The sequence below is a fragment of the Squalius cephalus genome (assembly GCF_949319135.1).
Source record: "Squalius cephalus genome assembly, chromosome: 11".
In the NCBI taxonomy this organism is placed as follows: Eukaryota; Metazoa; Chordata; class Actinopteri; order Cypriniformes; family Leuciscidae; genus Squalius; species Squalius cephalus.
Window position 1 is genome coordinate 20956682 of NC_137132.1, and position 12607 is coordinate 20969288.

A 12607-nucleotide genomic window follows, 5' to 3' on the forward strand; every position below is an offset into this window, starting at 1 on the left:
GTTTTGTGCGGTAAATTACTGACTGCCAGTATAATTCAATTTTTCTTAAATCATTACAATTATTAATATAATAATACAATTATTAATATCAATACATTTTCATTTAATTTAAAGACATTTTTGTTTACCTTTGTACAATACACAATTTTGGTACAATTGGGTCAGCACTTGGAAAATCTGGGCCATAAAGTGAAACCAGGCAGACAGACAGAAATGGACTGTTTACAATGACAAGGCAAGTATTTTGGGACATCTAAGAGAGAGGAAAACTGGAAGAGACAATAAAAAACACAAGGAAATAAACACGCTGTCCTACCGCAGTGACCGAAGTGAAGCTGTCAGCTAATCAGAGGCAAGCCGCAAAGTGACCTCTCTCGTCCCCACAAGGAAAAATTGTTTTTATTTTTAAAGTTTTGTTCCTCAGTCTTGTATACGCTCTTTATTTCCCTGTTTGTGTGTTTCCTTGTCTATTGAAGACAAATAAGTCTACGCATTTGCCAGGCAGTCATGAATGCAGTGCTGTTCTGGTCAGCTTTGTGTATGACAGTATGGGGGCGAGGGGGGGAGGGAGGTTTGGTTGGCAGAGAGAGAGAGACCCCTTTTGGAGTCTAAAAACAGACCGACGGGAGAGTTTAACACAGTGGCTGACACTGCACATTCTGAGCTTTGGAGTGGGATCAGGTGTGTGGATCCACCGAGGGCTGGAACGCCACAGAGACCACAGCGAGCGAGCAAGCAAAACATCTTTCCTCCCCTGTCCAAACCCTCCAATAACAGACATTTTGTAAACAGACATTCTTTAAGAAGAAGATACAGTTTAACAAGCCAGTTTTTAAAGAGAAGAGATTATATTGTACTTTCATGTTTTAAATATTGCTGTATAATAAAATAAACAGAAACAGCAATTAGGTACAAGAGGCCATGCTTTACAGAAGTGCCTTATGTGATGTTTAATAAAATGGTTAGTAGATAATGCAAAACTTTAAAATATTATTCTGAATGTTATTCAATTTATTTATTTATGCATGCATGTATTTATTTATATTTATTCTACATTCTTAAAGTGTGAAAAAACAGTCACTTATACTGTATATGTAAACTAAAATAAAAATAAATAAAACAAAACACCCAAAGATGGTCCATTAGCCGAATAGAGGCCACGAAGCGGGGAAATATGGTCAACTTTAAAATTCCTCAAGGCAATAAAGGAACTAAGAAACAAATGCATTGAGTACAAACACACATATTGCTACCTCTATGAGTTCTGTCCGGAGGTTGATGGTGTGGAGCCAGTCTGTGAGGTGTGGGTAAGAGTCCAGCACCAGCGGTCGCTCGCCCTCTGGAACACTCTGCTTCCACTCTAACTGTTTACTGATGTACTTCACCAGCTTCACCTGTAGATGGCAATCACACACAGACTGCTGTCACAACTGATTTAGAGACTTGCTTTTTAAAATAACACAATCTGTCCTCTAATTTGTTTTTATTCCTTAAAACATAAAGAAATGAACTTTTCTTATTTCCTTCATATGAAGCTCTGTGGATTGAAATCCTTGGAGAAAAAACAGGATGACATCAGACATTAAAAAAATATCATGTTTCACAGGACTTCAAAGAAAAATAGCTGTTTCAAAGTGACTAATCAGATGCCACAGAAGATTGAAATAAGTACGTCAATGAGGGACAAGCATGTGATAATTAAGCGTAAGCATTTTTCTCTAAACCTTCGTGTCCGCAAGCGAGCGTTGCACGCTGAATGCAAAGCGAGAACAGAGCAAAGGAAATCCCCATGTGTGACTTCATTGTAAACGGGTGGGCGATGGAAGTGTTGTGTGTGTGCGTGGTGTCAGTTAAACAACCAACTACAGTGCACACAAACACTGTACACAAGCACGCCATGTTTTCTTGTTCAGTTCAAATACCAGCCAGTGGTTCCTCCGGTCATTATCTTATCATCACTAGACAGGGTTAAGAACAACAAGCAAATTATGTTCAAGGCTTACTGGACAAAGAAAGACGCTTCAGACGGTGCCCTCCCTTTGTTGCCGTAACGCTCCCACTGCAATAAACAGAGCTGTCTATAAATAGACACTGGTTATCATGGCAAGGGAGTCTGGACTCTTTCTCACAGGGGCGTCTGTTCTGCCACTATGGCAACCCTGGCTGGAACACACTTGGGTCCCATGTGACATCATGGAGCAGCAAGACACTGCGGTCCGCAGGTTAACAGAAACCACCCCACACCTGCCTCGCAGACAACCACAGCTGCAACTGTGCTCATAAAGAAGAGCTCGTTTCACTGACTAAAAAGATTGCTTGAAAATAAAAAGGTTACTTTGGGTAAAATTTGTTAATTGGTCCCATAGGATGTTTGGTGGTGCTTTTTTTTTAATTCACTTCATTGACTACAAACTGCATGAACTGAAACAATACTGGTACTCCCCTTGTTTACATATATATAAATAGCTGTAGATAGAGATTTAAACATTGCTGTAGAGCTAAAGCTGTAAATATAGATATAACGAAAGCTAGATATAGATACAGCTAAAGTTGTAAATATAACGAAAGCTAGATATAGATACAGCTAAAGCTGTAAATATAGATGTAACGAAAGCTAGATATAGATACAGTAAAGATACTGTAAATATAGATAGAATTATAATTATAGGTACAGCTGTAGATATGGATATAGCTGTAGAATATATATATACACTACTTTTTGAAAGTTAGTCAGTAAGATTTCTTTTCAGAAATAAAATAATACTTATATTTAGCAAGGATGCATTATATTGACCAAATGTGTGTTCCTTTGAACTCGTTATTCATCAAAGAATTCTGAAAAGATTTAAACACTGATATTAATAAGAATGTTATGAATGTTTTTGAGCAGAGAATCAGCATATTAGAATGATTTCTGAAGGATCATGTGACACTGAAGACTGAGGTAATGATGCTGAAAATACAGCTTTGATCACAGGAATAAATTAAATTTTCAAATATATTCACATTGAAAACCAATATTTTCAAACTATAATATTTAAGTTAGTGTTTTTTACTGTATTTCTGATCAAATAAATTGAGACTTGGTGAGCACGAGACTCAAAAAACTAAACTTAAAAAAAAAAAAGAAGGTAGTATGTGTATGTACAAATATCTGATAAACCGTTAAAAATGTCATTACACAATGTGCAGATTAACCAAATTAAATTTAATCACATTAATATTTGCTCAGAAAGGCCCAGAATGAAGATAATTGTAAGACATTACACTATAGCAAATGAAAACAATATAGTATATACATTACAAAAAGTGGTATTCTTTCAAATGTTTTTATTTTATTTTATATATATATTATTCTTTATAACTTCTTTATAACTATTTGCATGAACTTAACCCTCTAGTGCTGCTTGCATAGCGGACAAAAATTACCTTTTAAAAAAAAATTATTGAATAAAATGTACAATATCAAACTAAAACAATGTTTTTATTTTTTTTTTAAAAAAAGGGATTTTATGGTACTAAATTATATTTATGGAATAGTTATGATCCCTTTATTACTTGTTAACCATTTTTTGAGTTTGCATGAAAATGAAATTTCCAACTTAAACTGTCCTAAATATTGAATGCTTTGGAGCACAGACTTTGGAGCACAAAAAAACAAGTTATTTGTTAAAAGTTTATTGAAAATTATATGAAAATGGCACAAAATTATATTTTTACATTTTATATGAAATTCATATTTTCCAAAACATGATTTACTGTGAGAAAATCAAATCCGTAAATCTAAAAAAAATTGTGCTCCAAATTTGAGGTTGATATCTCAAAAAGAAAGTTTTTTTTTCAGTAAGATTTTGTTTGGCTACAGTACCAAACGTTTCCACTAGATAAAATTAATCTCCCATTCATTTCCAATGCGGTCATTTTTGACTGCGAACAATACAAGTGTGACTAGTTTTTCCATGACCATTTAACCTTTTTGAATCATGTCCATACTTTTGTGTGTGTGTGTGTGTTTGTTCACATAGCAAGTGCCAAAACCTTTACAAAGTAAAAAAAATACATAAAGTAAATTTTTGCGGCCAAAAATAACAGAACAGCACCAGAGGGTTAAAGATGCAGTATGTTATATTGACAGCTAACGGTTGATATGGGTACTGCAGTCCAAATTCAAAATATTGGAGAGAGTTGTTTCCCCCGCCCCGTCCTCCTCAGACTCGACGCTCACGCGGGTAACCTGGTTGAGGACATGCAACAGGAAAGAGTGCAACTGACAATGGATAGCATAAGTTGATCAGCTAATGTAAAGTATATGTGTGCAATGTTTTTATTGCAGAGATTCGTTTGCTGGCTTCAATGGCTGCAATACGCTGTGTTTTCCACCAACTGGCAACCGGTGTCGAAATACTATTGGGTAATTTGGCAGTGTGGGCGGGATCACACAGACCAAAACAAAAACAGACGTTCAGACACGGAACAAGCATTTCAACAGCATTTCTTTTCAGAGAACCAAATATTTGAACTTAGCATATTTTCTAAATCTCTGCAAACATTTCATGGTACTTTTATGCTTTAGTACATTAAAAAAAACTACATACAGCACCTTTAACGCCTTAAATTGAACGCGCTACCTACTAGATACCCACATATTTTTTCAGATGTTTCCGATTTACCTGACCTTCAACATCATACATAAAAAAAGCAAATAGTCAAAACAGTCAAAATTTTAGCCTTTGTCTAATAAGAGTGACAAGGCAGACTGTGTCGTCAAGCAGGGAAAGAAGAAGTACCAGCCATTAATGAGAACCGCAAGTGTGTGAGAAAAATTCGAACCGTTTCTAGATTTCACACACTGTTTCACATTAACATCTTTATCAAAACTCACGATCTATCTAAAGATCACCACAGAGAGAAATACACTCTGTAAGTCACTGAAGTCTCTAGGTCACTGAGACAAATCAGCCTGCACCTGTAGCCCAGCAACCAGCCACCTGTGCAGATGATGAGCTCTTTCCATTCGCATCTCTATATAAGGTCACGGCACTCTGGAAGAACGCAGCTGCAGTATTGGAGCGCCTTACTGGCTGTTAATTCCACAGACAGAGACACGACAGCAGTGGATGGCTTTATGTATGAGCGTATTATCACCTCACCCTTGCAAAACCGCCAAGATAGCAAGCTAGTCTTCAAAAGAGGAGCAGTGTATCATTAAAGTTTCAAGAGGTCTATAGCATTCTGAGAAGGTGCGCTGGCTCTTTTCTCAAGGTACTATTGTGAGAATGCCCCCAAGCTGATTTGATGCATCGGTCGGCCACGAGCGAACCTCAAACACAACAGGGTGTTAGCTTCCACCAGACACAGCCTGGCACAATGTGCAGGAGTACGCCTGTATTCAATGACGCCTGTATCTCTCCTCTCATCTGCCGTCTCCATTACACCTCTCAAGGGGAGGCTGGCGTATGGGGCAGGGGGGACCTGCTTAACTAAAGTGTCTGCGTGAGACCTGAGAGGATAAGTTGAGAATCTTTTGTGACATTCAAAAACAGCCGTCCTCGCAAGAGAGGCTCGTAGATGCAAAGCAAGAGGTAAGAGACACAATCCACACGGTACGATGGTGTCTGTTACGAAAGTTATTAAAGAGTATGTTGGAAACCAAGAGTTTAGCAAGTGATTTCATCATTATGGTTCCTGGTAAAACGGTTCAACAGTCATTTCAGGAAGAGGAGTGTTTCTGGCATGTATGTGTGCATGGAGAAAGACACATGATTAGATGACGTAATTTCCGCATCTTTTGTGTCGGCATGCACTCATTACTGCGAATTTCATTTCGCACAATTCATTTCATCAAATTTGACGAGCTTTGCATAAAGAAGTGGCATGGTTGTACCAGATGATAAGGTAACTGTAGACAGTAGTGGAGTGACGTGGATCCTGTTACACACTGTGTCACCAATACAAGCAAACCCGCTCCTTTGGTTTCTGACAATAACATAAAGGCATATGGGATATTGAATGCTATGTTTAAACAATCCTGCTAGCTCCAAAATCATGCTAAGTCTATTAATCACTTGAGTAGCGCACATGGGCAATCACAAACGTGGCAATAGCTAAAAAAATGGTTTGTCTCAATGATGATAGAATTCAAAATCAAAAAGAGAATAAAAACAGAATGTTTAATAGAAAAGAACATGTATGTAAATAAAAGGCAAGTGCAAGCACATGTAAAAAGTGAATAAAAATGGAGGCATTAGACAATGAAGTGCAAGGGTGTGTGGAACGTCATAAGACACAAGAAAAGAGAAAGGGGGAAAAAGCTGTTGAAAAACCCGCATGGGGATTTCCTGATGTGAACAAACATTAGCCGGTTGAGAGGTCTATGCTTCACCGCATCTAATGGGCCTCGCAGCGATGTGTTAACTTTCCATCCATAGAAACAAAGAGCAAATGAGCCTTAAAAAGCCTTTGATGAGCACTCACGCTACCGGGCAAAAGACTTGCATTTCCAAGAAATCAAAACTGAGACGCTAGGGAGTTGTGATTCTTCAAAATGTGTTTTTCCCAGATCTCTTCAGTCAATTATAGGGTCTATTAAATGAAAGAGCATCATCTAGGAAAATCACTCATGTACGATTAGCACTGCCCTATCTTGGATGTATTAGCTCACATCCAACAATGTGGCAATCCCTTTTCCCATGCACTGCAAATTTAATGATTCTGCAATAAGCCACAGGCCTGTACTCAAGGTAACTGGCCCAAAATGGTTCTTGCATATGGTAATTTAAAAGGAAATCAGGTAGTTAAAATATATTTGTGTCACGAGTCAAGTTTACAGGTTAAACAATTTTGCAGTTTGTTAAATCAGGGGTGTCCAAAGTAACAGCCCGCAGCTTGTCTATTATTAAGATGTGGGCCGCCAAGCATAATTTACAAAACATGCCGTTGACAGCACTAGATTTTAGGCCAGGTGTAGCAGTAAACCATGAGTGACAACTTGACAATTTGAAAACTGATTAGTGCTGTTATTTCAGAAACATACATAATGTTAAGAAACATTAAACGCGTCAAAAGCGGAACGAAACAGAGCTACTCGTTTGAACCGCGCAGCACATGGATGACAGGGGTGCACATAACTGGTGCTCACGTGTGGTAAAAATAAACGACGCGCAGCAGAAAACATGGAAGGAAGCGCTTTTGAGTACCAACATTTTGGGCCAAAATGTTGGTACTCAAAAGCGCTTCCTTCCATGTTTTCTGCTGCGCATCGTTTATTTTTACCACACGTGAGCACCAGTTATGTGCACCCCTGTGGATGGACCATTTATTAGCTCTGCCCAAAAGACAGCGCAACGCGTGCTCAGAACAAAATGTATTTACTTGCTGACCGGTCCCGATCACGCTACCACTAAACAGAAATCCAGTGAGAAGCACAGAGTTCTCAGAATATTTCTTACAAACCACAAATATCTTGGTTATTTACACTAGTTTAGCCAGATGAAACAGTGCTGACATTCTCAATAACACTGACGTGGAAAACAAGAGAAATAATACTTATTGTTCCAGTTATAATGCTTTTCAATCCACAAACCAGTAATATTTACTATGGATTTGCTGTAGTAACACTAACTGTATGGTATTGTAGCAGAAATGTGGGAATATTAATATTACATTTTTATTATATTATTAATGTAGACATGTAGTAATGAAATACAGCCCCCAAACTACAAAAGTTTTGGTTATAAGCAAGCACTATTGTGTTTTGAATAAACATCATAAAGCCATTTTAGATACCATAGAAACCATATTGCTATGTGCCATGTGTGGTTTTACCTGTGATTATCATGATCTAAATGTATGATATTATGGAAGACCAAAAGTAATTTTCATAAAAGTAGAGTCTAACTTAGTAAGAACATTTACATTTTATCCTATAAAATTTGATTGTTACATTTTTTACAGATGTTACAGTTTTTGTTAATGAACATATTTACATATGCATCCAAACTCAGGTTTTTGGTAATGCACATATTTACATCTGCATCCTAAATCAAGCTACTACTAGTGTCAACTCAACCTACTGACAAATTGCATTTTCCAAGAGACAAAACATGTGATATCATTAATATTACATGTGCGGTGATCCCAAATCTGTAGAAAACCAGTCTCGCATGTTATGGAGCCTGATATAGATATATATATTAATTATTATTATTATTATTAATATATGACTTCAAAAGTTTCCTCAGAGTTGTCGTTGTTTTCTTTTATACATACAAAGAAAGTCAATGGTACCAAATGTTCATCTGGACTAGGGCTGGACCCGAATATTTGAATATTCGAATAATCGTTCGGTGGCTTGGTATTCGATTTGAAAATTTGACATTCGAATATTCGTTGTTGTTTTTTTTTGCACACCTGGGATCCCCCGCGAAACGGTTCTCATTCGCGCTTGAATAAGGCCGGCGACTCACTGGCTGCGTGGCGTGTCCGTTTTTATTTCGGCTCCCATGTTAACAGGTTGGAGTTTGCACACTGCCTGCGTGAAACATGCGTCTCAGGCGCGGCTCGAGCCACGCGGAAAACGCGTGCATGCTAGAAATAGAACCGACACCAGTGTTCCAGCAACGGGAGTGTTCTCTGGCTATAGAGCGCAGAACAGCGGAGTTTGTATGGGCCGAAGTGCATGCCTGAGCTTGTGTTTTGGGTTAAGCTGCGTTGCTTTGACATTGTGGAAAATAGAATAATAGAAACAAAATGTATTAGCCTTTTTACCCGTTATTATCAATCTAAATTAATCTCGTTTTTAATTTAACTTAATTTCGTTTTTCTTTATTTAAATTTCGTTTTTCTTTATTTAAATTTCGTTTTTTCTTTATTTAAATTTAGTTTTTCTTTATTTAAATTTCGTTTTTTCTTTATTTAAATTTCGTTTTTCTTTATTTAAATTTCGTTTTTTTTTAAAATTTAAATCTACCCTTTACTGTGTCAGTAATTTGTTAGTCAGAAAAATATTAGACTACCTTAAAAGTATTGCTTAAGTTAACAGACTGTGTGCGTTTTATATCACTAGTGCAGTGTCCGTTTTCGGAGAATATAAGCCCTGCCCGCGTGAGGCGCGCCGCTTCCCGCTCACGCTATTCTGTAGTTTACTAAAAGTTTCAATTCTGAATGTGTCGCGTCTCGTGTGTCCATCTATATTGCACCAAATGCGACACTGCACTCCCGTGTGAAGTCGATTGGATGAACGGTTCTCGAAATAATAATAATGCAAACGGACAGACAGACACATAGAGATTCCTGCCTTTATTAGAGAGAAGAATATGTTCAGCCCCCTCTCTCCGAAGCTTCGAATATTCGATGTTCATTACTACCGAAGCTTCGAAGCTCAAAAAATGGTATTCGGACCAGCCCTAATCTGGACCTATTGACCTCCATTACAGTCATACAGATTTGGAACAACGTAGCATTGAGTTAATGATGACAGGAGTTTCATTTTTGGGTGAATTATTTCTTTTAAAACACAGATGACACATTATACATGTCCCGCAGCACATATCTCCCACCTTGTCTTCAGATGGGGGAGACCCCTTCATTAAAAGTGATGTCATTGCAGCATGCAGGGGCAGCACCAGCACCAAATACCCAGCAACACGAAGCACAAATCATTAGAATATGTTATCGTAGACCACACATTTTTTTAACCACCCTACTACTCAAATCCTGGTGAATAATTAGATAAAATAGGTCAGTCTAGTGACATCATTACCAGACCAAAAGTTCTCAGACTACAGATCTTGGACCGACGAGGTCATTTTTAATTTGTTCTTAAACCTCTCAAAACCTACAAGCCATTATAACAGACGGGCTGAAGTTTGGTGAGCTGTCGGTAGATACTACACTTTTGATAATTCGTCTGTTAAAACAGCTTTGCCCGTCCACAAGAAATCCCCAAAAACAACTTGACAGAGTTTATTCACCAGCACAAAACAAGTAGAAAATGTGACTTCAATGCACAGCACTTCCTGACCAATAAAAAAAACTTGCATTTACACATTTTAAACCGATGCATGATTAACTTCTGACAACAAACAGTCTTGCAGACTGACAGACTCTGACCGCAGATCTGTACTGAGTGTGGAAAACATTTAGTGATAGCCAATGGCGTTACAGAAAGACAAAGAAGAAGTGACTCTAACACAAATTTTATTTACAGGGCCTTTTACTTGCCTAAATGTGAAGAAATAATGTGCAAGATTAAGTGGTAGACTTTCACACTTGTGTGCAGGCTGACAGACATTACGTTCTGAACATAAACTGCATGAAACTAGGGATGTGCCGATACCAGTAGATGGAACGGACAAATTGAACTAAAGATGTGCATATTTCACATGCAACATACATGATCCTGACTTATGATGCTGACTATTAATGCCACTGGAATTTTAAATAAGTCATAAGGGTCTTCATGATTTGCAGCGACAAAGTCGTGCATTTTCAATGAATGTTGGCAACTAGCACTGGGAGATGCACCTAGGGTGATCTGTTTCCTGATACAATTGAATACTGTAGTCAAGCAGAAGTGCCTACTGGTACAATGACTTGGTGACCTCCAGACCTCCAAATCACGGTTAATATGAATGCCTGACTTCTTTACAAGGAGAGAGTGTGGGTCTGCTCCCAGACAGAGACGTAACACTCATTGGCTGTTTCGGTTATTATGTAACACATGGTTGTAGGACATCTGCTAGTGTCCAGGTCCGCATCTGTTCTCCTTACTAGATCAAACAAGAACCTAAGGATTTTCTATTGTTCCACCATCAAGACAGATAAAAGAGATGTCAAAATGCAAACTGCTTGTCTTCTCCAATATCAATAAACACACAGTCTAGTTTATTCTGAGTGCTTGATGTAACCCTACTCCTAATGCAATTCGGCCTGTCACTCGCAGGCTTATTGTTCAAGCAGGGAGAGGGAAGAATGCATTGCCTGGTCTTTCCAGTACTTTTGTTCTTCGGCCCTTTGATGGATGCCCTCGGTCTACACCAAAGTGCTTAGTGGAGTTGCGGCATTGCAGGGTTGTATCGTGTAGAGTCAGACTCACTTTCGCAAACCATCCCTCGGATTGGGGAATCTTGCTCACTAATCACATGCATGTGAAGTGAGCATGCTTGCTAAATATAGGAACAGCCACAATAAGCACAAACACATAGCAATCTTTCCAATGACCAGAGAAGACAAACAACTAACCAGAGATTCTCAGCTGCCAGAGAGACAGCCAGTTCGTCCACAGGAATTTAGCGAGATTTTACTGACAGGAATCTAAACGATAATTGGCATTTAGCACCATCTCTCTGTGTTTTGCTTTGAGTGTCGGGAAAAACAGATCGCCATGGTTATCAAAGTATGTCCAGAGGGAGAAAACAAAGCCCTGCCCAACTGTTTCGCTCACACTGATTGGGACATTTTTTAAAAAGGCTATGGAAATTAAAGGTATAGTTCAACCAAAAATGAGAATTAGCCCATGAAGTCATCCTAGGTGTATATGACATTCTTCTTTCAGACGAATACAATCAGAGTTATATTAAAAATGGTCTGTCTCTTCCAAGCTTTATAACGGCAGTGAATGGCTGTTTCTGTTTTGCTGAATGCTGAGGTAGTGCCCAAAAATTTCATATCACATTTTTTTCCCCAGGAAAATCACAAACGATTCAAGATTTTTTTCACTGTGACTGAGCAGTACAGCAAAACTAATTACCCTATTTGAAAAATGAAGCCTTACAAGGTAACAAAATATGAAAGAAAAAAGAATGACAGACCATTTAGGCCAAAATAGGGGTGAGCGAAGATTAAAATCTTTATTTCATTATTTTATCTCTTATTAAAAATAAGAACAAAGATGCACATTATAATTACAATATAATAAAAAAATGAAATAAAGTGTTTTATTTTTACACTTGTTCATTCAATTTCCCTGCCGCCATTTTGGAAGGCGTTCCACTTCGTGAAGTGGACGAGGGAAGTTTATATGGACAGACCCTCGTTCCCTCGATTTTGACAGAGGGAGCGAGTCTACTTCATATGTACACTTCAGGCAGCTCTATATAGATCTAGAGATACAGAGATACATATAGATACAGATCTCGTCTAATCACCACCACAACAAACAACTCTATGATATATTAATTATATATTTTTTTATTTAAAACAACCCAAACACACCCATCTACATTTGGATGCTGCATTAAACAAATTCTTAAAGGGAAACATTTTTTTTAATAATAAATCAACTCCACAGCTGATTCCAAGTGATAAAGGGCTTAGGACGTTCCAATTCAACCCATTGCAGTTTCCGCCAGTAGTGGGCACTCGTGCAACGTAAGCAATGACGTACATCCTAGTGAACGAGACGGAGGGAAGTTAGCTAGTGAAGGGCATGACAATTTTGGACTGGAGCGCAGCCTAGGTCTTTAGCATTAGGTGTGTTTGAGAAATTATAAGTCCATTGTTGAGGTTCATTATCCTGCAGAGCTGATCTCCAACCATGGACAGGTGTACTCTGCAAAAACTTGGCTCTCCAGGAGTAGGACTGGATTGAGACTTTGTGAGAGGGATG

At 38.1% G+C, this 12607-nt stretch overlaps 1 protein-coding gene across 4 annotated transcripts in view; it reads right to left on the reverse strand.

The window, feature by feature from the left end:
• Positions 1-12607, reverse strand: part of ksr1b (kinase suppressor of ras 1b) — a 42941-nt gene that overhangs the window by 26561 nt on the left and 3773 nt on the right. For 2 of the 4 annotated variants that reach the window (XM_079885734.1, XM_079885733.1), the window contains exon 2: positions 1254-1394. In XM_079885734.1, the coding sequence (XP_079741860.1) occupies positions 1254-1394 (141 nt within the window). Of the gene's footprint in view, positions 1-316; positions 541-1253; positions 1395-2003; positions 2059-12607 lie in introns of those variants that run through there. The other 2 variants (XM_079885736.1, XM_079885737.1) reach the window with 2 other exon arrangements.